We start from the raw sequence: 27,308 nt of genomic DNA on the forward strand, positions 1-27,308 counted from the left end.
CTGTTACCCTGTTTCGTACTCAGAGCAGAAAGGAGGAAAGGTCTGTCCCTTGCACAGAAACACTGAGCAGGTCTCTGAGTATAGTGGGACAAACTGAGCTGGGCTCCTCATGTTAGACTTGTGTCACCGGGACTTGGGAATTTTTGCCTAAGCTTCTCTGTTCGTCTACAGCCTAAGGAGGTACTTAGCTTCTTTTCACAGGTGCACCTGACCTTTAGTTGTTCTTAGTTTCTAGATTAGGAGTTACAGCTGGTGTTTCCCAAGGATGCAGAAATCTTAGTTTCATGTAAGTGGGGTTGAACTCCAGAATTTCTCATATGGGTGTGCATTTGTAGCCTGTCAAAAAAGTTACTTGAAGCTGAAGGAATCCTTTGAGGTGTACAATCTACATGTGCATTCAGCATCCTGAGCTCCAGCACCCTTTTTTGAAGTTCAGTGCATTTTTGAGTCAGTAGTTGAAAGCAATGTAAAGAGCTGCTTGTCCATCTTATGTTGCTGCTGCTGAGCATCAGCTGAGCTACCAAAGGCTTGGACTCTGTAGGCATGGTTAGAAAAGACCAACTCAGAACTCAGGCAGGGAAACACGAGTTGTGGTGGGCAGTGTATCTAAAGTAGTGGAATCTACTGCATACTGCCTGAATTCATGATGCTGTGAACACTGTTGTAGTGGGGGCAGACTTGCATTTCTTCCTAGGTGAATGTAGTATGAACTCCTGCAGAATTCGGGATAGACAGATACTGCAAAGTTGTGGGAAGCTTGTTTGGAGCTTTTAGGTTCTGAAGAATTTTTCTTGCAGGAATGCAGCATTTAAATCAGGAGGAGGAACATGGTGGTGTCTAGACATAACAGTAAGAAGAGCTTACTGCTTATTGTCTCAAATGTGTAATGCAGAAGTCAGGTCTTCAGCACTATTATACTCTATAAACCTGCGCTTGCTGGTCTGTGCTCCTGGCTAATGTAGATGTAACAATATCAGATCTAGTTAATCTGTTGCTTAAGTACTTTTCTAAAAAGTACTTTTCCTCTTGACCTTGCAGAAACAGTAAGAGAATTGGAAAACTTCTAAGGCTGGTAGGAGTAGCATGGATATCTAGGAAAGAAAAACAAGATGCAGAAGTTTCTGTCTGAAGTGTAACAGTGGAAAATAAGTAGAAGTAGTAATTGCTGTGAATGCTACTGGCAGAGTTCAGGGAGTTACACTGAGGTCTGGGCATAGAGCAAGTAATGGTGGTTGTCACAGTTCTGTTTCTTTGCTTTGTTAGCCTCTTTCATTGTGTTATCTTCAGATTTGTGGCAGATCTCTGCTTTTTTTCTCTAAGGAAATAAGTGTTACATTTTTAGATACTGCTAAAATATCAATCTAATATCTTGCAGAACTTTTTCTGGACAAAGATAAGTAAGATTCAGTATAAAGCTACTATCCTTTGTCATCTGTGCCACCTCAATCTTGGCTAGCTTACAAAACTAGATCCACCTCTTTGCTAAATAGCTGTGGAGGAAGGAACAGAAGGCCTGTTCCATGGCCTAGAGCACTAGCTGGCATCACTGAAGCACTGTGTGCTGTGGCTCTCCAGCTGAACTGGCTGAGGCATGTCCCAGCCTAAACCCAGTGCCTGAAAGATATTTTATACTCTGGCAGTGTTTTAAACACATTTTCATCAGCATCTGAGTCAGATGAACTGTGCCTTAGCAGGAAATATTCAAACAGATTGTTACCACCATGAAGATGTCTCACATTATGCTTTGTCAGACTGAAGTATTCCAATGACAGTAATTCTGTCCTTCCTGCAGGAGTGTCGTTAGGGTTCGGGCACATTAGCAGTGGTTTTCTGATGTAGGTAAGGCTCTTCTTAAAGAAACATGATATTCTTTTCTGCATGTCCCTTCCTATTTAGAGCAGAGCTAACATTTCCACGCCTGATTGAAAGCGATTTTACCTGTGTACTTTGTTTAATATTATCTCTGATTTTGTGTTAGGCAGCGACATTAGTTGCTTAATTCTTCAAGTTTTCAGTGCTTTCTCTGAGGCAAAACAAAATCACTTGTTGCTTTTTTGTAATTATCAGCACCTTATTTTTACTGTAATTTTTTGACATCTTCCTTACTTGTAAAACTAAATCAGTAGAAGATTAAGAATTCTAAACAGTATCAAAGATAATCAGAGTCTCTGGTGATTTAGGTATCTGGTGAATTATTGTTTAGACATCAGAAAAGTTAAATAATGCATTCAACGTGACAGTAAAACAACACAGGCAGAATATCATGACCATTTAAATGGGCTTCTTCTTTATGTTGCATCATCTCTGGTGTAACAGGAACGTGTAGCTCCATCTGGATTTGCAGTGTCTTCATCACGGCAGTGAGCTGTGGCTGGGTGCTCACTGCTGCCCAAGCGTATGGAGCAATACATGTGGGGCTTCCTCTTAGTTCCACATCTCTGCTCCTTGCCAAGATCACCTCCAAGCAGAGTGCTTCATGCTCTAATGCTCGAAGTAGAGCCAGGGGATTCTTGGAAATGCAGCAAGGCATCATCCTGACTCCAATAACGTTTTGTCAGCTCTGCCCAATCCTAGGTTTTATTTATATGGGGTTGTTTGGAGGAGAAGAAAAGTGGTTAGGACATGGTGACTAGTTCCAATGTCTGAAGTGATCACAGCATCCTTCAGCTCTTGCATTGATGCAGAGAGCGGCCTTATACCTTCTTGGTCTGGAAAGCAGATTGCTGCTGTCATAGTGAAGATGTTGTCTGGTTCTTTGTCTGTGACCATGTGCTGACACACTGGAGCTTCCAGTCCTCCTTTCTGTGTCGTTAACTCATTAGAGGCAGTGTTGGGAAAAGTGTGTGCGGGGCAAGATGTGGCCCACTGCCATACTTACATGTGTGATAAACCTTGGTTGTGGTTTGTAATGCAACTTCAGGTAGCTTATTCACAAATTAGTTAAGAATTTTGAGTATGCAGGCACATGAATTTCTGCTTCTTCATGAATTTAGTTACAGATGAAAAGTGACATGAACCTGAATTTCTCAAAGAACTCAACTTGTTTTAGCTTATTAATTAGTGTTGTTTTCTTGTTCCTGTCCTTATACAAAAATCCCTTTAGTTCACAGTGGAGGTGCTGTAAGGTTAGGGAGGATGCACGCTGATAAGAAGATGCAGTGCATTTTAATTATGAGGTGTGATGCAGTCGAGTAGCAACAGCTGCTTTGGTCATTGTACAGTACAACAAAGGGTAACCAGTTCCTCTGGGTGGATCACTAAATGGAAACACTGGGGCGCATAAGAAGGAACTGTAATATGTGGCTGTCCAACCTTCTGGCTTATTTGGGCTGCCCTGGTGGAAGAGGAATGGTATTGGGCTGCATATATGTACACCTACAGCAGGAGCCGTGGGTAACACTCAGGTTCATGGGGTCCTTGGCTGTCAAAAGAAGCATTCCCAGGAAATGAATGTCCCGAGTGAGCCTGCGGGTGGTCTGAAATTTTGGGCAATATCCCTAAGATGACCCGCTGTCTCACTGTTCTCATGTCTTCTGTTGTGTCCTCACTGATGCTGAGCAAATGTTAATGAATGGCAGCGGTGCTGTTTTTGTTTTTGTTTTTTAACTGCACGGAGGGAAGGCAGAGACACATAACAATTTTATGCATATCTGCCTGTTTCCCTGAATGCCTTCATGGCTTCTTTTTGGTGAGATTTGAAGGGCCTATAATGCCTGTCCAGCTGATACATTTCTAACAGTTTGGCCATTTAATTCTAAATTATAAAGCACAAAATACCCCTGAGGAGCCAGTCACATTACAGGTTAGAGGCATTAGAGGTGCCCTGAGCCAGTGTCAGCAGGATCTAAGTGGAAGCAGATATGAAAACAGGCTGGGTGGGGGCTTTATCCTGACAATTTTAAGCTGAAGGAGGTATTTCTAGCAGTAACTGGTATTTGTTGTTATTACTGAAACTCTGTGGTTGGTTTCATTGTGGACAAGTATTTTCTTGAAGAGGAAGTATTTCTGTGTTTTTTTTAATGTTGTTTTTGATGCCAAATTTGTTATGGAAGCTCAAAATAATTGAAACTTTTAAAGTTGTTTGGCTTGGAATTTTTTTTTTTTCTGTGCTTTACTTAAATCTTATTTCTGTGTCTAGAGGTTCCTGAAAGATGTTTGGTAGGATGGTTGAAGTTTTGTGTTGTTCCACAGGCTTTATGTCAGTTGGAGGTTCAGCTTTGCTTACTGGACAAGTCACCACCCCTGAACCCAAGAGGGCCATTTCTACTGGTTAAAAACATCTCTGCTGTTAAAAACTAGTGCCAAACGTTGCTCTGCCTTCCAGCCTGTGGGCTGAATGGGAAGTTGCCTGAACCTGTTATCTGAGTGCTATTGATATTTTAGACAAACAGCAACCTGTGCTTAATGTATTAACACACAGTGAGTGGCCAATGTATGTGGAAAAAAATAATGAAATTTTTTTATGTAATTCCTTTTATCAAGTGGAGTGTTTTGTATCCTCTAGCCAGCCTATCTCATACAACAGTTTCATTATCTGAAAGAATTTTGCCATAAGGGAAGTGTTTTGCATTCCTCAGTAAATATACTGTCTGCCAGGAATCACTGAGGTGCCCTGAGAAAGTAAATAATCGGTAATTGCTTGGGATTTGGAATTTTCTTAAGAGCAGAAATTACTTTAAATACATTGGGAAAGAGTGTGACTTGAATCTTAACCAGTAACAGAGATGTAGATGTTCTTGATCACATTTTGCAGGAGAATCCTTCAGTTTAACAGCACATTACTCTGGAACGATCTACAGGTGAAGCAAGTGAGTGGCTGTTCAAATATGTTCTTATTTGCAAGTGTAGATTTTGTGTTTCTCTCACTTCTCAGTCTGTTCTGTCTGTTTGCCTGCAGGCTTAGGGAAATGGCAGCTCACATCCTTTTCCCATAGGAAAACTGTAGGTAGGATTGAAGCAACTATCCTCAGTTCTAGACGTTATGTAGCTTCCTCATTGTCTGCAGACCTTTCTGCTACCATTGGTGCTGGTTGTGGTCATTTTGAGCACAGTGGTGAAAAACAGAAGATGTGAAAGCAAAGTGCTGTGGTAAAATGATCTCCTGTCTGGTTATGCATGTTTAGGTGCGTGATTACTGTCCACGTTTGTTTCTTGCCATGTCTTTGCCACGCTTAATGCTGCTGAAGACATCTTGGATCTGGTGTCCAGCCAGGGTTCTATCATGTGTGTTGCTGTTCTGTTTAAATGAAGCAACTTCAAACTGCTTATGGTTCACGTTAAGCTACAGCCACATAACCATTTTAGTCCCACATGCTGGCAGTTCATGCAACTGTATCAGAACTATACACAGAGATCAAGGCCTGAACTGTTTATGCATAGTTTCTGGTAATCTGTTCTCTTTGGAGGTTCTCTCCATTGCTTTTTTTTTCCCCATCATATTTTTTCTTATAAGTAAAGGTTCTGTATGTTTACAGAAAGAAAGAAGAAAATAAAAGAACTTCACTGTGTCTTGCAAAGTGCTCTGTCGCTTTGTTTGATTCCTAGCTGGTATTTGCATATCATACCTCTGATGTTTTAAATATATATTGGGGAAAAATGAGCCACATTTTTTCTGATAAAATCAGAATCTTATGCATTTTATGAAAGATAGGAAACTCATTCCTTTCTTCAGTGTGTGGATGCCACCCAGCCTTTCAGATATCAGTACTTTTGCCTTTGGAGAGGATCAGCTGCAGCAGTTTGAATCTTCCTCTGTGCCCGGACAGTGAAGGAGTGATAGATAGGTACAGCACTCTTCACATTCAGGTTTCAGTGTATGGAGAGGAGTCTGAAGGATTCTCTATTGTCAGGTATGATTTGTTTAGTTGGCAGTGTTTAACTTTTATCATTTACTGCAAAGTAATGGATATTAAACAATTAAGTCTGACCTTTTTGAATCTCAGCTAACGTTGCTTTTTGTCTGGTTCAAAAAGGCTGTTGCCTCTTCAAGTTCATACTGGATTTTTGCCTAGGAAGCTGAATCCAGTTTTCATAAAGTAATGCACTTAATATTTGATTCAACTATATTGAGATGTGCTGACCAGTTCTTTTCGTGTATTTGTAAATGACCAAACTCTTGGGTTAATCAGTTTGATATGTGATCCTGATAGGAAAATGCTTAATTGTGTGGTTACCTTTCACATACCTCTGATCACTAAGGCACCTTGCAGGTGAAGCACTGTTAGCAGGTGGGATAGCAGATAGACTCTTCATTATTACTTGTGAGTTTGATGTCTTTGTATTCCAGTTTTGTAAAGCTAAGATGAAAAGTGTCCAACAACTGAAACAAAAAATGGGTAAATGTATTGTTTTAAAGCTGCAGTGCTGGATTTTTATTTAGTTTTGGGGGAAAAAAGAAAATGTGGCATTTCTATGTTTACTGTATCAGGATCTATGAATGAATAAGAATAATTACTTAAAGGAATGAAGGGTTGTTTCTCCTATCATTAAAGCAAGGAAAAGGGAAGCATGGAATGATTTGTGATGTAGTAGCAAGGGTCTGTCAGTCCTTGTATTGTAAAGTCTTGTTTGTAAGTAAACCAAAAAATATGTAGGCGAGACTGTAACATCCTGTATTGAGCTTAAAGCCAAAACGGATGTACTGTTTTAATTAAATACAAATCCTTTCTGCTGCTTTTCTATTATAGAGAAAAAGTTGCTCCCTAATAGTGAGGCGGGGGCAGTTTTGACTTGCAGGCACGTTGTTGGCGATAATTCTTGTAGTTCTTCCACTTGAGATGGCATATTTGTCTTGTAACAAAGGAGCAAGCCAGCCAAGTTCCATGTGAGAGCTTTTAAGTCTCAATTCAGTGGTTTTATTATTGCTATACTGTATATATACACTGAGAGTTTTACAGAAGTGCAGGAGGCCTACACATGTGTTTTACTTTAATGAAAGCTCTGTGGCAAAATTCCATGCATTGCAATGAAAACTGAGGCCACGGGTTTTTTTGTGTGTATGGGTTTATTTATTGTTGTTATTGTTTCTTATGCTTTGTGCAATTAAAATCAGGATCAGCGTTACGTGTATTCAGTGTCTAATGAACTTGTTAGCAAAAGTCCTTGCTGACTTGACTTTCACATCTTTACTTCTGAGTACCAGGATTTCCAGTCTGCTGGGTCTGTTTGGTGATCCTGCATAATTCAGCACGTGGTTTGGTGTGTGTGTCCAAGAGGAAGTGTGATCTGGTGCTTCAGATAGCACTGATATTCAACAATTCAGTGTATATTTTATCTGATGCTGATCCTCAAAAAATGCAGGTCTTTTGAATTGGAAATCCACAAATATTTTTGATAGTGATAGGACAAGAGGGGATGGTTTTAAACTAAAGGAAGGGAGATCTAGGCGTGATGTCAGGGGGAAGCTTTTTACTGAGAGAGTGTTGAAGTGGTGGCACAGGCTGCTCAGAGATGCTGTGGATGCCCCATCCCTGGGGGTGTTGAGGGCTGGGTTGGATGGGGCCCTGGGCAGCCTGGTCTAGTGCTTCATCTGGCAGGGAGTTGGAACTAAAATGATCCTTCAGTTCCTTTTCAACTCCAACCATTCTATGACTCTGTGAAAAATAGTGATCCAACCTACTTGTTGGGATTATAAAGGGTGAAATTCTATTTCTGCCATGGGAAAAAATTATACTGATTTTTGCAAGGTAAGAGTTGCACAGTTGGGCTGCCCTTCTATAGAGAGTGCTTTGGCATGGCAGACTGCATTACTCCCAAGAGGACTTGCAAGTAGAAAGTGCAGCATCCATTATAAATGTGGTAGGAAAGGACTCTTAGCAGAGATGCAGTTACTCCTAAATGAGATGCATGCTACCACCGATACAGCTTGTAGGGTCAGAAGCAAGCTGTGCAGTTGAGTGTTTGTCTGGAACTTGCTTATTAAATTGTAACTTGTTGTTTGTAAGCAATTTTAGCCTCAGTATCACAAACTACTTTTTTATGCTTGAGGCGACAGCCTTGTCTGGGGCCAGCTGGTTTGGAGAAAGCAGGCTCTGTGTGGTAATGGGGTTTGTATTTTCTGTTCATGCCTTTTGTTTTCACCAGTCTTATCAGTGAATAAGGTGGGAAGCAAAGATGGGTGACCAACTAAAACCCTTTGAGCACTGCCTTGAAATGTGGCTTTTTCTGCCACTGCTAGAACTTGCCAGCTGTGAAGTCATTTAGACCAGGCTTTTCAGTCATCATTTTTTTTACCTGATGCCCAGTTTGAGACCTTGGAATGGGACTTGCAGTAGTGATGTGCACAGAGCTGCTTCATGATCTTTTACCTACAGTGGAATTTGACATACTATCATCATTATTCTTAAATCAGTCATCTTGTCTCACAGTGGATGCTCCAGTTCCTCAAGAGGGGTGTTCAAACTGCTGAAGGCTTATAGTGTCCATCTGGAATCATATCTGGTTTGGTCACTGTTTTTATTTGCTGTAAATTATATCCCAGGTTTTGCTGCAGCTGCTGTAACTTGAAGTTCATATTTAACTGATAAACTTTTACAGAGTGTTCGGTCTGTTCATCTGTGCAGTAAGTAAGCTGGAATATACCCTGGATTTCATGAAGTACATGATGACCTGAGCTGCTCTGACATGGTTATTTTAGAGGACTTTCCCCCCCAGTCTTACAATGGTGATGTTTGTGAGCTTTTGTAATGCTTCACCCTAAACTGTTGATTTTGCTATTTTGGTTACAAGGTCTTAGTGTTGTAAAACAGGAGAAACGTTTATTCTCTGCATTTATAAATGGCCAAACAGACATGGGTGATCACATTTTTTAATTCCAAGTGCTTGAGAGTGTTATGAGAGTCTTGAATGTCAGCTTTTCAACTCTGAGCCTTTGAAAATCCTTGTCACTGGAAGCACCAAATAATTCCAAGATTGTTTGGAAATGAGTCCTTGAAGTTAGCTGTTCTATGTATAATTTATTTCTCTGATATGAGGACCTAGTAACTCCAGTCTTGAATGCATTTCTAATGTGTGTGTTGTCACAGTTGAATGTCAGGCATTGTTCACAATACAAGGAAAGAGTTGAAACCTGCACATCACTGTCATTTTGTGACCACTACAGAAAATGCTTGAAGCCAACAAGGACACAGAATGCATCATAGCATCCCTCATTATAGCAGCAACATATCCCAGGTCCGTTAATTTCATTAGGAAGCCCTGTAGAGTGCACACAAGCTCTGCAAAGGAGAACAACTTGTTCCAGGGTGGTAAATCATGAGTAGGCTGGTAGATTTCAGTACTCACCCTGTCCTGCAGTAATGAAGCACCGAGAGTTAGTTCCAAAACATAAGTTTTGTCAAGCATGTTAATGAGACATGTACTTGAATGTTGATAAAATTGTCTCTTAAAGAAATCACTGTTTTTCTAGGTTTAAGTTCTTAAATCAGATTACAAGACCTTTATAGTCATTGCAGCAGGCTACGGTCTGAAAGTGATCAGAAACAGATTCGCCTGCTTTAACTATCAGGCAAAATAAAATCAAGAGGGGAAATGGGAAAGAAACAGCAGAAATTACAGAAGGCAAATCAGATGCTTGATACTTTTTAACAGCCCCTGAAGCTTGAGAGAAAGATGAAAAACTGGGAAGACGTGAGTTTTGGAGGATATCCTTTGCTAGCAGTTCTGTTCTTACCAGGTATTTCAAAGTAGAACACTGTATATTAATAAAATGTTGTGTTACTCTTACCCTGCTGTTACAGTCCTCATTTGCAGCACAGCAGCAAGGTAGCATTGCCTGCACTGTGCTCTTGAAGAAAATCCAAGAACTGATAAACTTTATGTTATATATATATATGTATATACGCATATAAAATAAAAGGCTGACTTTCCCTAGCTTTTACTGCTGATGTAAATGTCACACTGTTTTCTGGGCCTGTTAACCTGGTGATCCAAAACACCTTTTCCTTCACAATTGGCCCAATGCTTCTTTCTTTTGTCAGCCTACATTGCATGAAGCAGCTGGAAGAATAAAACTTGACACAGGACAAGGTGCTCCTTAGTAATTAACAATACCTGTTTAGAGGGAATACTCCAAACTATGTGCCCATCCATTTTTAAAAACCTTGATTTAGGCCTTTTTATATTAACAGTTATTTCTTGTAGTCATAGTTCTGGAAATTAGTCAAGTCTTTTTCGCTGCCTTCACTAAAAGTCTTCCCATTGCCTTTGATAGAAATGAGACACTGTCTGAAGTAGAAATCTGCTCTTGTAGTTCTGGAAAGCTGAAGGTTTCAATACTTTAAAAAAAAAAAAGGTAGTTGTAATTCCAAGGAGTAACAGACTCTAATGAGACAACAGGAAAAAGTTCATAGAATGGCTTGGGTTGGAAAGGACCTTGAAGATCATCTAGTTCCATTCCCCAAAGATGTCTAAAACTAGTGGCAAGATTAAAAAGGAATGAAAAATTGGTAAATCTGCTGGTTTGCTTTTTATAAATGGCAACATTGAGTGCCGTCGGTGCTTCCAGGAGCTGATAGAAAGTTCTAAGTTACCTGGTTTTTTTGTCAGGAACTTTTCTGAAAAAAGAAATGTGCTGCTTGATTTATTTCAACCCTGTTGCCAATAAACAGGAAGACATTTTTAAAGCAATAGTTCAAGAACCAGATTTAATAAAAATACCAAGTCCTGCAGCACAGGAAATGTTGAATAGCGAAGAATGTGAATCAGATTATATTTCAATAATATTAAAAGCCTTGTTTAATTTTGTTAAAGAAACACTGAACCAAAAATGTATTCATGCTCCGATAGCCTTCTCAAACAGCTTGGAGCTTTGATGTTAAATGTGTGTTTATTTCTACTAAGTGAGTATATTCATGATGACAGTTTATAGACCACAGGAATGGACTTTTGCTGTAGGAGTGCCTGCAGCACTGCCGCATCTCACATGAATAGGCCTTTATTTCCTATGGATGTTCTGATGATATTAATGAAGAGTAGAAACCGAACAACTGATGTTACAGATCAGTTTTGCATCATGTACATCTGTAGGATACAAAGTGCAGTTGAGGGCTATACTTTGTCTTACATTGAAGTGCTCAGCTGATACATATCTTCTGCTAGGGTTGTTTGGGAGGGTGACTTGAAAGGCTTCTTTAGTCAGTGCGTTTTGCTCTTACCTGTGAGGACAGCCTTTGTCATCTTAAAACCAAAGTGTCCTTAAGTGAAATGGTGAACTTATGGAACTTGTGAAGCCCGTAGAGAAAAACAAAATATTAGGTCTTTTGGGAACCATGTTTTTAATGTGTTTGAAGTCATAAGAAAATGGCCATAAAGAGGTATGCTTGAAGGTGAAAGGGTTTCTCCCTTTGGTGAGGTTGACATGCCTGCTAGAGGTTCAGCCCTTCTTTGCTGTCTAAGGCAGTTTGCTACTTCAGCACACTTACCTCAAGGCACAAAGGGGAGGCAGGCTGGCCTGCAGGAAGTATATGGCTGGTTTTAAGTGCATCTTCTATTTCTCTTCTTTGTAGAAACGAAAAATTATACATCAACAAATCCTAATTTATGGTAACAAATGTTACTAATTACAAAGGGGACTTTCTTTACAGGGGCTGTTGTTTCTGTGTGTTATACTTGGAATGTACTAATAATTACCTTCCTTGTAAACATACCGTGCTGAGTTCACCTCAAGGGCATTTCTGGGGTCCTGGAAGCCACAAGTTGTTCTTGTGGAGTAAAGAACGTGGTAGAACATGGAGTCAAGGTTCTGGATTCTGAGTGCATCTTGGTTTGGTGTGAATTCTGACTACGTGTCTGTAACTGAGCTCTTTACTGTAGTGACTGTTGTACTTTATTTACCAGGTCAATGAAACTGTTGAGTTGGGCTGTATGATGACTCTGTGGTCCTCCAGTAGCTCCTTGAAATGCCTAAGGTTAGGGTTGATAAATTGAAGATATAAATTTAATGCTCTGAGTCAGTGGTACTTTACTCTTTGCCCAACTCCAGTACAGCCATCTGCTTGAAGTACAGCTTATGTGGGTTATGGCTACTAACCAGTTGCCAAGCTTTACAGAACTAGCTTATCTAAAGAGCCATGAACTGGTGTGGTAACAGCAACAGTTCCTCATTTAAAGTCCTTGTCTTTGATTTAGTAGCTTGTTTATTAGAAGTCATTTTTGATTGCATTCTGTGCAATAGAGGAGGATTAGCCAAAATTTTTACTCAGTCTGTCTTGTGAGCGAAATCTTACCCTGTAGGAGGCAGGCATATTACAAGGGAAAAATAATAGGCCTTTTGGCTTCTTCATCTCTGCTTCTTTTAATTGCTTTGGGAAGATAGGACATGAGCCTAACAGGAAGCTAGCTTTTGTCTTGCACTTTCTGTAGCACAGTAGGACATAAAAGCAATTTTGAATTACTGGAATGGCTAATTTGGTTTGTTTTGTCATCTACTTCTTCCTTGTTGTTGAAATTTCTACATTGCTGAGTAGCTTTCTGAGATTTTTTTTTGAAAAGTAACCAAATATAACTTACCAACTTGTTTTGAATGAAGAGATTCTCCTGATTTTTATAAAAATGGACTTACTGCATGTCTGTAAGTAAATCTTTATTTTCTATTTCAAGTTAATTGAAATAATGGATGGGAAGGTTCTGTTTTCACTGCACATTACAAAAAAATTATCTTCAGGCTCTGTTTCATTCATTTGGGGATCTTTCCTCCCCTTTCAGAGATGAAGACACCTTACATAGATCAGATAACAAAGCAGGATAACAAATTTCACAGACTTACTTAGAGTGGAAAGGATCTTCAAGTCCACATTTGAGATGCAAAGGGTTGAAAGTGCAAAGCTAGTAGTGACATGAAAAGCAAACATTTCCTGATAGCCCACAGTATGTGATGAACATTAGCATTCAAGTCACTTTTCTCAGGTTTATAAATAAAAATGTGACACCAAATATGTTTTTGAAGCTTTTTTGACATCGTCACACCCAGCTCACATCATTAACCTGCCAGATTGTGACAATTTGTCCTTGCTGCCAACTTGACTTTCAAGGAGTACCTCGAAGAAACTCTGACCGTGTGTTCTCTAGAAAAAATGCTGGCCTTGTGTGCAGCAGGGTTGGACAGAAAGGAAGGAATATCAACACATTCATAACTTTCATCTGTCAGCTGTGTTTATAAATATGAAGTCAAACACTTGATGAAGTATCTTTTTCTCCCCTTTCTAAAACAGTTGGAGAACTTCTGCTAAATATCCAAAGGGACAAGAAATGGCTGCTGTGATGTGCAGAGCAGCTAGTAAGCAGGAGCAGCAGCGCAGCCTTCCTCGTGCCCACAGGCTTCCGTTCTATTCTGGAGCACCACACCTACGCCTCAGCAGGTTCCTTCATTTCTAGCCCACCCACTTCTTGGCCCATATCCTTAGACTACGGGTGGGTTTTTTCCTTCCTTTTTTTTGGGCTTCAGTGCTCTGAAGCAGCCTGTCTCTTTGGTTTGCTGGTGGACTGTGGTGGGGTCATCGAGGTACGCTTGTTGAAAGTCCCCTCTGCTTGTTCTCCATTTCCTCCTTCCTCTTGCAGGTATGCATATGCAAAAGGTGTGGACGTACAATTAATTGCGGCCCTTCAATCCTGACCCAGTGTATGGGCTGCTGCCAGCATTATTTTTGGTGTTTCATCGAGCAGGAAGCACAAGAGTTTAAAAATCTCCTGATGCAATTTCCCAGGGGGGAGTGCAGCAGTTTCCATGGCAGCAGAGGCACCCTGTAGCAGAGCTCCAGTGGCAGCTCCATTTCAGGTCAGGCAGCTTTCACGTTTTACCCCAAGCTAGAGCCTATTTTTGAGAGTTGGAAAAAACAAGTAAAAATAAATATAAAAATTACAAGGAGCAGTGTATGCAGGTCAATGGGAGAAATCTGACTGCTCTGATTGAATCCTTTTGACTCTCTCCTGCACCAAAATGTTTGCAAGTCTTCCCAGAATCTTTCTATTTTCTTGTTTCAGATTGTTTTCTCTGCCTTGACTGGTTTTGCTAGACTTAAAATGCTAAGTGTACTTTGTTTATTTTGCTTTGTTTTTGTGGGACTTTTTTTAGGCCGTGTAAGGATTCACATCATGTCAAACAGAACAATATTTTTCAAACACTTGATGTTTTTATTACCTTCCTACTATTTTTTACCATGTGAACATCAAACCCCATAAATTTTCTTTCTAGATTGCTCTTGTACTGTTAGGCTCCAGAAGCAGGGATAGAGGTGTGGGGGAAATAGAATGGCTCTGCACTGATCTATGAGCTGCAAGACCCCTCTACTATACCAGCTTCAAGAAACCTTACCTGTATGTCAGTTTCACTCTTAATAAACAAAAAGCCTTTATACTTAATGTCCCTAGCCCTTCAGATTGCAGAGAAAGCTGTGATTTCCACTTCTGAGTTTCTTCCAAAAGGCCAAAGGCAGGCAGCAATGAGAAAGAAATCTGCATTTCTCTTCTGCAAACTTTTAAATGTCAGGGCTTATGAAAACTTGACAGTACTGTTATAGGATACAACAACATTTTGGAGGTATTTCATAAATATTTGCAGCCCTAGTTTATATACTGTCGCAGATGTAAATACTGTCTTCAAAAAGCAACATTCTCTCAGATGTTTTATCCTAAACAAAGGGAAATAAAGCGTAAACACTTTAATGCCTTTATTCTCTCTCTAATTAAAGCCTGCATTCTCTTGTTCCACTCTAAGTAATGCTGTGGTTAAGATGAAGAGAAACAAACATATATCTAAATTGTGTCCGTGGGTCACTCTCTGGGTCCATTTCTAGTGCTTCAAGCACTGTAAAATGCTGCAATCTCCATTGTATTCAAAAAGTTAAACTCGTCTGTACTAAAAATGAGTTCCCATGGGAGCATCCTGATTCCATACAGAGTCAGGCAAAGGGAAAATGCATTGTTCATTTAGGTACTCGGCTGGCATGCACCAACCTTCAGTACATTCTTTTTCCTCATGAATGACATGGTGCTAATGGAAGGTGCTATGATATTAGCTCTGGAGAAGTCATTGATTTTATTTTTGTTTGTTTGTTTTTCTTGAATAATGACTGTCGTTTAAAAAAAAAAAATAATCTTCCCCCAAACTCATTTTGGCAAAAGCTTCTCCCCTTAACCTCTGAGCTGGCTCACAGCAGTGTTGTTAATACCAGCTGTAGTGGTCTTTTCAGGTGTGGGGACTAGGAACTTGTGTAATACTGTTGTTTTCTGTCAATTGTAAGCAGCTGTGACTCCCTGAATGATCAAATATGGACTTTAAGTAGAAGACAGGAGGAAAAAAGCCACATATCCTATTTCTAAGCTCTTATACTGTTTCCTTTTGAGTCAGAATGCAAGTTCAGAATTCAAGTGTGAGGCTTCGTAAGGCGCCATTGAGGGCACCCATCCCTTCCATCAGATTCTCTTTTTCCTTCCTAGTCACACTCACACAGAGGATGGCAGGTTCTTTCTAGCACCGTGCCCCATCTCATCAAAGTGATGTGCAGTAGGTGTCGTTCCTCCCACTGCTCTCACACCTGTACTGCTGAAATCACAGGAGGCCTCTTCCTTCCTGCAGCAGGGTTTATTCTTCTGTATTAAAGTAGAAAAGAAATTTGCTTAGAGAAAGTTGCGTTAGAAAGCATTTACTTGAAGAAATCTGTTTTATAGCATTTGGATTTAAAAAAATCTCATTCAGGGAAATCAGTTGATCTGCTGGCTGTGATATTCAAAGCCCAGTGGTTTTTATGGCTGTGCTGCTATTATATTATATGGCAGAGGGAAGAAAGCTCAGTAAATAATATTTCCAGAGAGTGGTGCTTGACAGGATGTCTGATTGAGTGTGTGAGCGAGTGGAGCCCCAGTACCAAGATCCCAGGTCTGCAGGTGTGCCTTAGGTTACAGAAGCACATACAGCCAGCGGTGTCTGCAGAGAGCAAGGCGAGGGTGATGCAGAACCAGCCCTTCAGATGTTGTTTTCCAAGCATGTGGAAAGGAAAGATCTTGGTTGCCTGGGTAACAAGTTGCTGTGCCAGGTTCATTTTTGTTAATAAGAGGATAAAAGGGGCAGATCCTACTGTTCCTTCAACTCCTAGGAATAAACCACCATGAATGTGAAGATGAGCAGCAGCTGCAGTGGGGAGAGCCCAGGGCCTGCCGGCAGCCTGGGTCTGCTGAGCTGGTGCTGGTCTTCTCCTTGGGACAGGGAAGTTGTAAGGTTTGTAAAACTGATTAAAGGCATCTGTTCATCCTGTACAACCGACATGGCTTTGAATTGAGAACAGAGTGTGACCCAGAGAAGTTGTGCTGACATGTAATAACCAAGAAGTAGTACAATAGGAAACAGTTATTTGGAGATTAGCTCTTCTTCTAACCTGAAACAGCATTACTTCAGAAATATGTCCATTGGAATATTTATTGGAAAGTAAGCTGTATACCATGCTCTTACAGAGAAGTTTAAAGGAATGTCCTCATTCAATTCAGGCTGATCCCACGTGGCAAGTGAGGTGGTTTGTGTTTTTCTCACTCCTGAACAGAAGTGGGTAGCAGCAGTTGGTTTCCAAGTGAATGCTATAAATGGTGAGCTGACATTCCTAGTGCTAGTGATTGTAGCTCATCTTTTCTACATGCTGGGTGGTCTGAAATTCACAGTGTGTGTGAAAGGAAATGAAGGCTGAGTGAAGCAATAGAAGGATGTGGAGCCTTATCTCAATTCAGGTCTAGTGATCTGCATGGTAATGAAAACTAAAACAGCTTAAAAACATTAAAAATACTGGAAATTTTCTCTTCTGCAGATAAATGAAGAAACAATTACAATAACTGCATGCTACTTGTAGCGAATACTGGTTTCCTGCTTTCTTTCCTGGTTAAAAAATAATTGCTTCCTGGTGTTCAGTGAATGGTCTGTCTCATGCAGACATGAGGAAAGATCGGTGAAGTAAGTGCAAAATATCAGCATCTCAGCAAACAACTGAGCCCATACAGCCATGTGGATTCCACTAGAGAGCAGTTCTGTAGCTCTTTCTTTCCTATTTTCTGCATAAGGTAGGGAACGCAATACGTGCATCCTGTAATGTATCAGTGGAGCTAGATTGTTCTAACTGAGCTTTCATCATTCTCACTTGATCCTTCTCGACGTGAGATGATGGAGCTGACTGCTGTATGCAGGCTGGAAGGTTATTTTCTTCATGCAGTGGAACACGGGAACTGGGAGCAGCCATGCTCTCAGTTACATACAGTTATGAAGGCTAGGCAAAGGAGGTAGTACTTCTGATTTTGTCCAAGACAGGCTCATCTTTAAGTGATGAGAGGGAGGAAAAGTCTGTTTTCTGGTGGGTACCAGATTAATCTGAAGGTAGCTCAGAGAAGCTTCAGTTTTAAGTGATTCCCTATTTCAGATATATATATATATATATTTTTTTTTTCGGATGAAGGATATCCAGCTATCTTAGGGATTTTTCTGCTGTGTAGGGGCCTTTTCAAGTTTTTCCTGATATAATGTTTTAGCTAGTGTGTTACTAGGTTCTTTTCTGTATGTTGAGACATCTGGCTCTCTTAGGACTCAAACTCAAAGTTGTAGTCTCCTGTTTCACTCATGTTTTTGCTTCTTCCCTTGTTACGCTTTTCACTAGAAAATGTTTCATCTAAAACTGGGGTGTCCAGCTTTTTTGCCTGCCTGGGTTGCACTGAGGGAAGAAGAATTGTCTTGGGCTGCATATATGTAGGTAACTCTGAAAGTAATGCCTGCAATTTATTTCCATTGAAACAACTACTTGTGCAAAGAGCACACTAACACTGTTTGACAGAGCAAGCTCCCTGAGAGTGTTCAGCACCTACCATCAAGTGAAGAGGAAAGGGGCAGCCCTGCTTTCAGCTGCTTCAGAGCATCTTTTCTCCCTTTGGCTCCTGCTGTTTTTGGGAAGGACAGTGACCAGACCACATCTTCAGAGGATGGCCCTTTGGTTCTTTGGATGGGAGCCGTTGCTCATAGAAAAGTTTGTGTAGGGCTCGGAACCAAAGGCTGACTTCATTAGGTGGTGCCATTCTAACAGTGTCCTGTGGTGACCAAAACATGGAGATGTTGGGAGTTGGTGCCTATTGCCTGAAAGTTAGCCTGGTGTTGAAGGAGGAGGAAGGAAGAAGGCTCCACCTGGACGTGGAGCTGCTGCTGTCACTGGGGCAGAAGCAGTTTGCACAGCAGTGTGAGGGGCTGAGCAGCAATCAACCAGTTGGGCTGGGTGCGTTTGCCAGGCAGCTCTGCAGATGCCGTGAGTGAAGAGACGGGGATCCTTGATCCTTGGTAGAAATCAGATCCCTGAGAGATCACAGCCAGCTTGTTCTGCTACCTGAGATAAAGTGTTGAAGCAGGTGGGTCATGTGAGCTGTGGTACCTCCAAAGACTCTTCTGGGTGCATCTGTATCTCGTGTGGCTCCAAAATCCTTCAGTCATAGTTCATGTAAAAATCACACTCCTGGATGAGAAAATGTTCGTGCACTGTCCTCTGCAAGCCACGTGCAACCTTCTTTGTTTCTCTATCAATATTTATTTATTTATCAGAATGGGTTTTAAAAGTCTTCTAAGCCGTGATACAGTTGAATTTAAAAATAATCTTCCTTGTGTGCAGATTGTGTTTTTAAAATGTTTTGGGCAATATCCTTAATGACCACAGAGAAAGTCACTGATAGAGAAGTACAGCGATAGAGAATACAAATTCCCCTTGGTCTGATTGAAGCCCTGTTCATTTCCTGATGTAACAGCTATGCATGGCTCTGCAGAACATGGATAATCTTTCACTCTGCTTTCACCACTGCTGAACCACACTACTGTGAGTGCTCATGTCCATCATTTGGTTTCTGTCAATGTTTAGCAAGTGTCAGCAAATGCCACTGGTGACCTTTTTGCCACGTGGAGGAATTCACTCGCACATCTTTATTTCATCCATACTTCCGTGTCAGACACCACATGTCAGACTGCCCCTCTGTTGCCATCTGCTATACAGTAACGACATGGAACAGAATATTAGAGGGAAGGTGCAACATCTACTGCTGTAGCGCTGACATCTGGTCTCTGATGTTGTATAGCAACATCATGAAATAGGAGGGACTACTTTCAGAACAGCCCTTACAAAATATACAGTTATTGCGTGTAAGTAACCAAATTTATTTTGATTCTGAACAAACATTAAAAAAAAAAGAGCAACAAATCCTTAAAACCATTGGGATAGTTGACACTGCTTTTGTGATAATCATCAGGCTGGTTCAGTGGCTGTGGTTGCAATTCTCTGCAAGCTCTCATGTGTTTGTCAGAGGTTTTTGATGACATTGCACTCTTCCTGTACTTCATCCTTGAAAACAGTTGTTTACAAATGTACCTTCTGCTGGAAAGCAGTGACATGAATGAGGCAGATTGTGAAGAATTTTTTTCTCTGGTAAGAGGACTCTTATAAGTAGAGAGACATGATCGGATTTTTGCATTGAATTTCTGATTGCAACTCTCTATATTCCATTTGAAAATTCACAGGTAATGTATTTATGTTGGCTGACAATGGAGTCACAGATATATAAAAAATTGATTTTTGTTGATTTTTTTGTTTTTGCAATCTTGAAACATTCTCTCAAATTCCTAGAATCATAGAATGGATTGGGTTGGAAGGAATCTTCTAGGTCATCTAGTTCCAACCCCCTGCTATAGGCAGGGACACCTTCCTCTAGACCAGGTTGCTCACGGCCCCATCCAGCCTGGCTTTGAATGCTTCCAGGGAGGGGACATTTGCAACCTTGCTGGGCAGCCTGTTCAATGTCTCACCACCCTTACAGTAAAGAATGTCTTCTTAATATCTAGTCTAAATTTACTCTCTGACAGTTTAAAACCATTTCCTCTTGTCCTGTCACTACATGCACGTATAAAAAGTCCTCCCCTGCTTTCCTGTAGGCCCCTTCAGGTATTGGCATGTCGCTTTTAGATCTTGAAGCCTTCTTGAGGCTGAAGAGTCCCAGCCCTCTCAGCCTGTCCTTGTAGGAGAGGTGCTCCAGCCCTCTGATCATCTCTGTGGCCCTCTTCTGGATCTGCTCTAACATCCTTGTATTTTGGGGGCACCAGAACTGGACACAGTACTCCAGGTGGGGTCTCAGGAGAGCAGGCTCAGAATCACCTCCCTTGCCCTGTTGGTCACACTTCTCTTGATGCAACCCAGGATATGGTTGGCTGCCTGGGCAGAAAGTGCACATTGCTGCCTCATGCTGAGTCTATTTATCTATCTATCAACACTCCCAAATCCTTCTCCTCAGACTGCTCTCAAGCCATTCCTCGCCCAGCCTGTATCTATGCCTGGGTTTGCCCTGATCTGGATGCAAGACCTTGCACTTGGCCTTGTTGAACTTTATCATGGGCCAGATCCCTCAGGATGGCATTCCTTCCCTCTCATTTGTTGACTGCACCACACAGCTTGGTGTCACCTGCAAACTTGCAGAGGATGCACTCGATTTCACTGTCCGTGTTGCATGAGATACTAAAGATGTTAAGTAACACCGGTCCCAGCACTGATCCCTGAGGAGCAGCACTCATCACCCATCTCCACATGGGCATTGAACCATTGACTACAGCTGTGCAACCATCCAATCATTCCTTATACAGTGAGTGGTCCATCCATCGAATCCATTTTTCTCTGATTTGGCAACCAGGATGTCATGCAAGGCAGTGTCCAGTGCTTTGCTCAAATCCAGGCAAATGATGTCATTTCCTGTATCAACACAGAAAGCACAACTGTATATTTTTCTCTCCTGTATTTAGCCAGTGCATCAGAATGCATAGCATGATTTGCCAACGCTGGCATCAGTACAGCACTGCACCCTCCCTGTGCCCTGGTTTCAACCTGTGCAGTGCCCATCAACCTTGTGTGGCTGTTGGATGAGCTGCTCAGTGAGAACCACCACCATGATGGCACAGGACAGAGGGTGGCTGCAGGACGAGCTGGGCTGGGCCATATGTGGCCTGCAATCTATGTGTTGGGCATGTCAGATCTGAAGGGACAAGCAGGCATGTTGTTTACAAGAGGAAGGAAAGGAGAGATGTGAAGATGTGTAAACATCTGATGTATTTACCGATTTGAATTGCTGGTACCAATTGTAGACCAAAGCTTATCACAGGTAATTCATCTTGAACATGAGATATCCATCTGCAATTCGTGGTTTTTAGAGAGAGTTTACATATGGAGCCTCCTTTTTAGCAATCACAGGGGGGAGGGCTCACAGTGTCCTTTTCTCTGCAAGTCTGTAATCCATGAAACTTACTCCTACGATTGTATTTCAAAGTATGTGAGTGCTCAGTATGCCTGCTTTCTTACCTCTTGGATACATAAGGGTGCATACATCTTCATATTCCAGACCCTGTGTACAGTTTCAAGAACGAGGTTAGTTGTATAGGTTCTGAAAGCAAACTTTGGACTGATCCTTGCTAGTGATAAAGCTAATCTTACACAGCAATAGCACAGTTTGGGGAAAATGATTCAGTTCTTATAGTTTCTGGTCTTTTTTAGTGGTGTAACATTGTATGTCAGAAAAAGTATGAAATCATTCTTATCATGTATAGGGTCTCTAACCAGATACATTTTGATACTGGATATTTGCATTTTTTGACTTAAGAGAAGTAACTGGAATACACAGTTGTCATGTCTTGTTGCAAGAAGGCTGCATTTTATGATCTTCAGCGTGATTTTGCCAGGGGTGAATTAAATGTAAAACAGTTTTTATGCTCTTAAGTGAGAATTTAAATGTATGTTTGTAATTTAAAACTAATTGCAAGTATGTGCCTATAGCAATTTATCATCATAAAAAGTATCACTTGTATGGGAATACATGCAGTTTGTACAGCAGAATACTTACGTGTCTCTCAGGTATCAATACAACAGAAGAGAGTGTGTTTTCATGAAGGCACTTATAAAAAGGCAGGTGTTGTCTGTTGCACTTCAAATGTCTGTGCACCTGCTTCTGTCCCCAGGAGCTTATCACTCCTATACCTCAGTCCCAGTTGCTGCAGGATAGGAAGATGGTGTGCAGGGAGGAGCAGCCGTCACACCGTCTGCTTTCACACTCAATTGCCTCATTATAATTTGTATTCAATACAAATTTTCTGGTATGCTCTGGAAGAAAAAAGCAGGCACTTGCTGAATTAGATTGAATTGTAATGGAGATGCATGCAAAAGTCACTGAATTTAACACAAGCATTCTTTTCTCTCACATTTTTTGATTTTTCAGTGTTAGATGTAATAATTTAATATCGCTTTATGTACTGGAATTTTGTTTGCTTTATTTTTTTGCTGGCTTTGAACGTCTCATTTTGATTTCAGTTTGTTTCTTTTAGTTCTTTTAGTTGCTAGATTTTTTTCTTAATTTTTAATCAATGATGAATGACTTTTGTTTCCTTGCTAAAAGTGTAGTATTAATTTGCAAAACTAGTATGCCTACTTTAAAGCTATTATATATGCTTAAATGAGGTTATTAAAATGATTATGCTTTTGCCTTTTCTGCCAGGTGTATTTTTATGTAATGTTCCATAGCACGTTTTGAAATGTTGATAGTTATTCTTTTAAATAGTTTGTTCTTTTAAAGGAGAAAATTAAGCATATCTGGGGTAGTTTCCTCGTTAATAGACTATTCCTTATGGCTTTTAAAAAGAGAAAGCAGAGTAAGAGCATAAAGAGTAAGAGCACCACATATATACAGTTCATTGCATGCTAATCCTTTTATTTTTCTTGCAGGAAATCCTGGCTGAGTAAAGTTGGAAGCCCGAGTTCTCGCATAGACAGAACAAACTTTTCTAATGAAAAGGAGATTCCCAAGCTTGATTTCTCAGGATTTAGTACTAGATACTAGTAGACAAAACATCACTGAGCGCAAAACATTGATGTTTCTACTGCATGATATTTTCTGTGCCTCCTTAAAAATTCACCAGAGCACTCGGATGCTTTCTATACTTGAGATAAATTGTTCCTGTTCACATGAAGTAAGAACTCTTAGTTGCTGCATTAGGTATGATTGTCAGTACTTAATATCTGAAATGCCAATATCTAATTTATTACAAACTGTAAGTCAGATTAATGGTTAAATGTATCAGTGATTATTTGTGTACATGGAGATTTGTTACATACAATCACATGAAATCTAATCTTTACACTGTAAATGATTCATAAGCCATCAACTCATGCTCTACTATTTGTAATCTCACCAAAAAAGCATAGCTTACAGAACTGGAATTCTTAGATCTATTCTAATACCTCTGTATTATAGATCATGTTACCTGTGATAGAACAGTAATTAAAAATAAATGTACATTGCTTCAAACTAACGTGGTTCAGTTACCTCTGGTTTGAAATGATGGTGATGCAGATACTTCTTGGAACAAGATGATGAAATGCATTATCTCAACTGTTTTTTCCTTGGCTGCTTATGGTTTAAATCCATGCCAACTGTAAAGGATATTTCAGTCTTTCCTTTATGATTTTTCTGAGATTAACTGATAGTTTCAATTATTGTCTTTATTGCACAAGTGTTTGCTCATCCAGTTATATGAATCGGGTTCAACAGGATGCTCCCACATTCATCACATCAAATCCTTACATGGTCTTGAGAAACTTGAGTCGTGTGTATGCAATAAACATTGGATCTTTGCAATTGTGGGATCTCACTCACGTATAGTAATTCCTTTTCACAGGCACCGAGGAGTCTATCAGGGCTGGAACTGACTTATATCTTCAATTTTAAAGTGCTTCTGTGTCAGTATTGGTCCACAGAGGAAGGTTTTGTTACAATCCCTGATACATCCAGGCAGGCACCTGTGTGTTCTGGCAGTACGCTGTTAACCACCATTGGTGCAAACGTGCTGTGGTGGAGTCTCGAGCTGTAAGTCCCTCTGAGCATTGTATGGCACCTTGGTAACACTTGTAGCTACGTGGTCCCATGGATCTGAGCGTGGGCTGAACCCTTCTGCAGTGTGCTGGGGCTGTATCCTCTAAAGTGCCCTTTGTGAGGGTGCATACAAGAGATATTTATGCTGACTTACTTGGTACCTCTTCTAAGGGTAAATTGCCTCAATTTAGGAAGCACTCAAATACTCAGTTCATTTTTTATTTCAGAAAAGGCCATTTCATAATTTAAATATTGATGTTTGTATGTGCAGAGTAAGGTGTGCTTAGAAAAGCGTGTTTGTACTGACTACAGGATTTATTTTCACTGGGCCTTTGTGTATAAAGCAGTAAAAATTCCTTCCTAGAATTTGCAGGAGTTATTTATAAGTTGTTACAGCTCAAACTGCGCTTGACTTCTGTGATTATACACAAGCATCCTTTGTTGAAGTCATTGTCAATAACCCTTGTTCAACTCAGATGGTAAATGGCAGAGTTCAAGAGTAGCAGTAGCTCAGTAGCAGTTACATCCTCTCTGAAAACCATATCCTGTCAAACATAAGTAGTTTACGTTTTCCTTGAAGCTACCTGGCATAAAATACCCCCTCAAAGGCACTTCCTGCCAAGTAGCTTTGCTCATGTTGTGAGAAACAATGACAGAGGAAGGCCAAAAATTAATGGGATACTTGATAGGCAGGAAGAAGAGCCAAAGATGAAGTTGTTTTGTTGTGTTCTCATGGGTGGAGCTGGGCGATTACAGGGGCTTGATAACTTCACCCTGAATCCACTAGAAATGTGAAGCTTGGGAATGGGAATTGTGCCACTGAAAAAAGACTGGGGAGAAAATGTGTAAGTATAAACCTTCAGAAAAATGAAAGATGAAGAAGTCTGTATGTAACTATTTGTCACGTAGAAAACCAGAAAATAATACTTAAAGTGATGCCTGCACTACACAAGATTTTTGGTGTCTTTTCCAACCAAGAGATGTGAGGAGTTATTTATAATCTTATAAATAATGTTCTTATGATCTGTGGCCTATGTACCGCAGACCAGATCTTCTGGTGACTGTGCAACAGCAGGTTTTTCTGCATCTGTGAGATATCAGCTCTTATCAGCTCTGCTTACAGGCTGTTTTTGAGTCTATCAGATGAAAAGAAGATTGATTCTGAAATACGTCTATAACCTTTTTCTGTTTGAGTTGTCAGTACTGACGTTTGATATTTTCCACATTCACTCTATTCTTTATGATATGACAAGAGGCAGAAAACACATAGAAATTATTTAGTCAGCTTAGCCCTGAGTGTTTTTTGACATTATTCAAAACTAAGATTCCTATGTATTCCATGTATTGCATGATAATATATTGGAGTTTTCTAATGGTGCCAAATACATTGCACATTGTGCTTTTTGTTCTTGGAAAAGTGAAGATTTTACTGAGCAAGTAAGCAGTCCAGGTGTGTCAGTGCCTCCCATAAGGCCTGGGCAGGCTTTTCAGGAGAAAGGAAAAGGGAATAGTGAACAAATGCCTTGCCTCCAATTGTACAAGCAGTTGTACTTCTGAAGCATGCACATGTAGTGAACGGATTTCCTCCAGTGGGCAAAAGGATTTCTTCCCTTGCACTCACATTCTAGCTGAATGTAGAGGACTGAAACGATAATAAGGGTTACAACAACCATATCGTATGTGGGAGGAGAAAAAAAGGCATGTTTTTATGAACTTGAGGATTGGACAAAAGCCCATCTGTTATCAAGCTGAGGCACTAAATATTTGAATTAGCATGCCACTGACATCCTCACATGTGCCCACAGAGAAGTGCCATTACCCTGGTGGTCTGTGAGATTTTAGGCTCTTGAAGTTGCTAATATCAAACTTTAATGCATCACCTGTTTTCTTAATTGTTGTCACATAGCCATGCTTTATTCATACAGACGCTGCAGTACGGTTGGAATCCTGTATTTGTCCAGGGATGTAGTCAGCTTGAACTAACTTGTTCTGTGTACAGGGAAATGCTTGATTTGCACAAAGTGGCACTTGCCTTACTTTTGGGTGAATACAGCCACTTAGACTGTAGAACTTCTGCCCAGGTGCTTATCAGCAGCGTGCAAATAATCCTGCATTTCTGTGGGAATAGGCTGCACACAAGATGGAGGCTTGTGCTGACTGCAAGAAAGAACAAACTGAAACTTGTAAGAGGTTGACATGGGATGGAGTGGTCAGAAGCACATTGAAAAGAAGTAGTGTAGAGGACTGAGTGTGCCCTTATTGATGGTCTGAAAAGGCTATTATAAAAGAACAGATACCAGTTTGTTACATGTTGGGTGAATTTTTCCAAGACGGACATTTGAAGACTGTTCAGAGTAACTTCTGTTCTCTTTCTGAAAGTTCTTTCAGATTCTTTCAGAGAAAGAACACAGTCCTGCAATGTGAGCAGGTTAAGAAGGCTTAACGGTGAGCCTGTGACATAACAGGAGTTAGGGGTAATTTCTACCTGTCAGCTTCCTGGGGAGGCTGGCGAGGCTGGCCATGGGTATTAGTGAATTCAGAGCTACTGAAGTTAGAAAAGCAGCTGTTCTAAGGAATTGCTGGAGTCTGGGCCAGACATCTTACTGTTTGGGTAATGCTGAGCTGTCTGTAGAATTTCACTGCTTGGAAGTATTTGTCCCTGCAGTAAGTCATGTGCTGCTGTTATTGCACCTAAAGTAGTATTGTTATGTATGGCATATATAGCTACAGCTGCAAGCATTAATCTTCTCATTTATTTAATTCTCAGATTCTGTTGAAGTGTAATGAGTTGAAAATTATCCACCTTATGGAAATACAGTGTATGCAGAACATCAGAAGAGCATATCTAAATTGAATGAAAACAACACTGATTTTTGGGGATCTGGTGGATTCCGATGGTAAGATAGAAAAAAGGAAGAACAGTTGATAACCAAACTTCAAAACTAAGCTGACACATTTTTCCCTTTGTACTGCATACTGATATCAATTAGGTTGTATTGTATAAATTAGGTGTAGCTAGCTATCCTTTATTCTTGATCTTGATTTTTTTTAACGCAGTGCAGATTGAACAAGCTATGTATAGCCCATGTCCATTCTTGTTCTAAGTAGAAATAGTTTTATTAAAGCTTGGTTATGCCTGAAAACATATCTGAACAAATTTCACAGTAGTCTCTGAAAGAAAGTTATGCATTAATTCTTTAAATTTCCTCTTAAATTTACATATATTCCTATCTTGTCCTTTATATCATATGGAGAAGGTGTTTTAGAGTGCAAACAGGTTCTGGACTACAAAGACTGTAGTGCTGGATATATGCACATAGGAACTTTTCAGTAAATATGTTCTTCTAAGTATGCTTCAGGGCCAGAAGAGACAGTCTTACAAGTGTTTCCTTGAAGAATTTGTGAACTACTCG

The 27,308-nt window shown here is 40.4% G+C and overlaps 1 protein-coding gene across 2 annotated transcripts in view; it reads left to right on the top strand.

The window, feature by feature from the left end:
• The window catches only part of ACYP2 (acylphosphatase 2), a 46,629-nt gene extending 22,968 nt beyond the window's left edge, over nt 1-23,661 (top strand). The window contains exons 4-6 of one of the 2 annotated variants that reach the window (XR_008205976.1): nt 13,209-13,355; nt 13,555-13,771; nt 22,749-22,871. Coding sequence is in view for 1 of the 2 variants with exons in the window: in XM_052680084.1 (XP_052536044.1) it covers nt 22,749-22,863 (115 nt within the window). In the remaining variant the exon portion in view is untranslated. Of the gene's footprint in view, nt 1-13,208; nt 13,356-13,554; nt 13,772-22,748 lie in introns of both variants that reach the window. The other variant, XM_052680084.1, reaches the window with a different exon arrangement.
• Nucleotides 23,662-27,308: the final 3,647 nt, after the last annotated feature.

Source organism: Tympanuchus pallidicinctus, unplaced genomic scaffold (genome assembly GCF_026119805.1).
Source record: "Tympanuchus pallidicinctus isolate F22 unplaced genomic scaffold, pur_lepc_1.0 scaffold1, whole genome shotgun sequence".
NCBI lineage: Eukaryota > Metazoa > Chordata > Aves > Galliformes > Phasianidae > Tympanuchus > Tympanuchus pallidicinctus.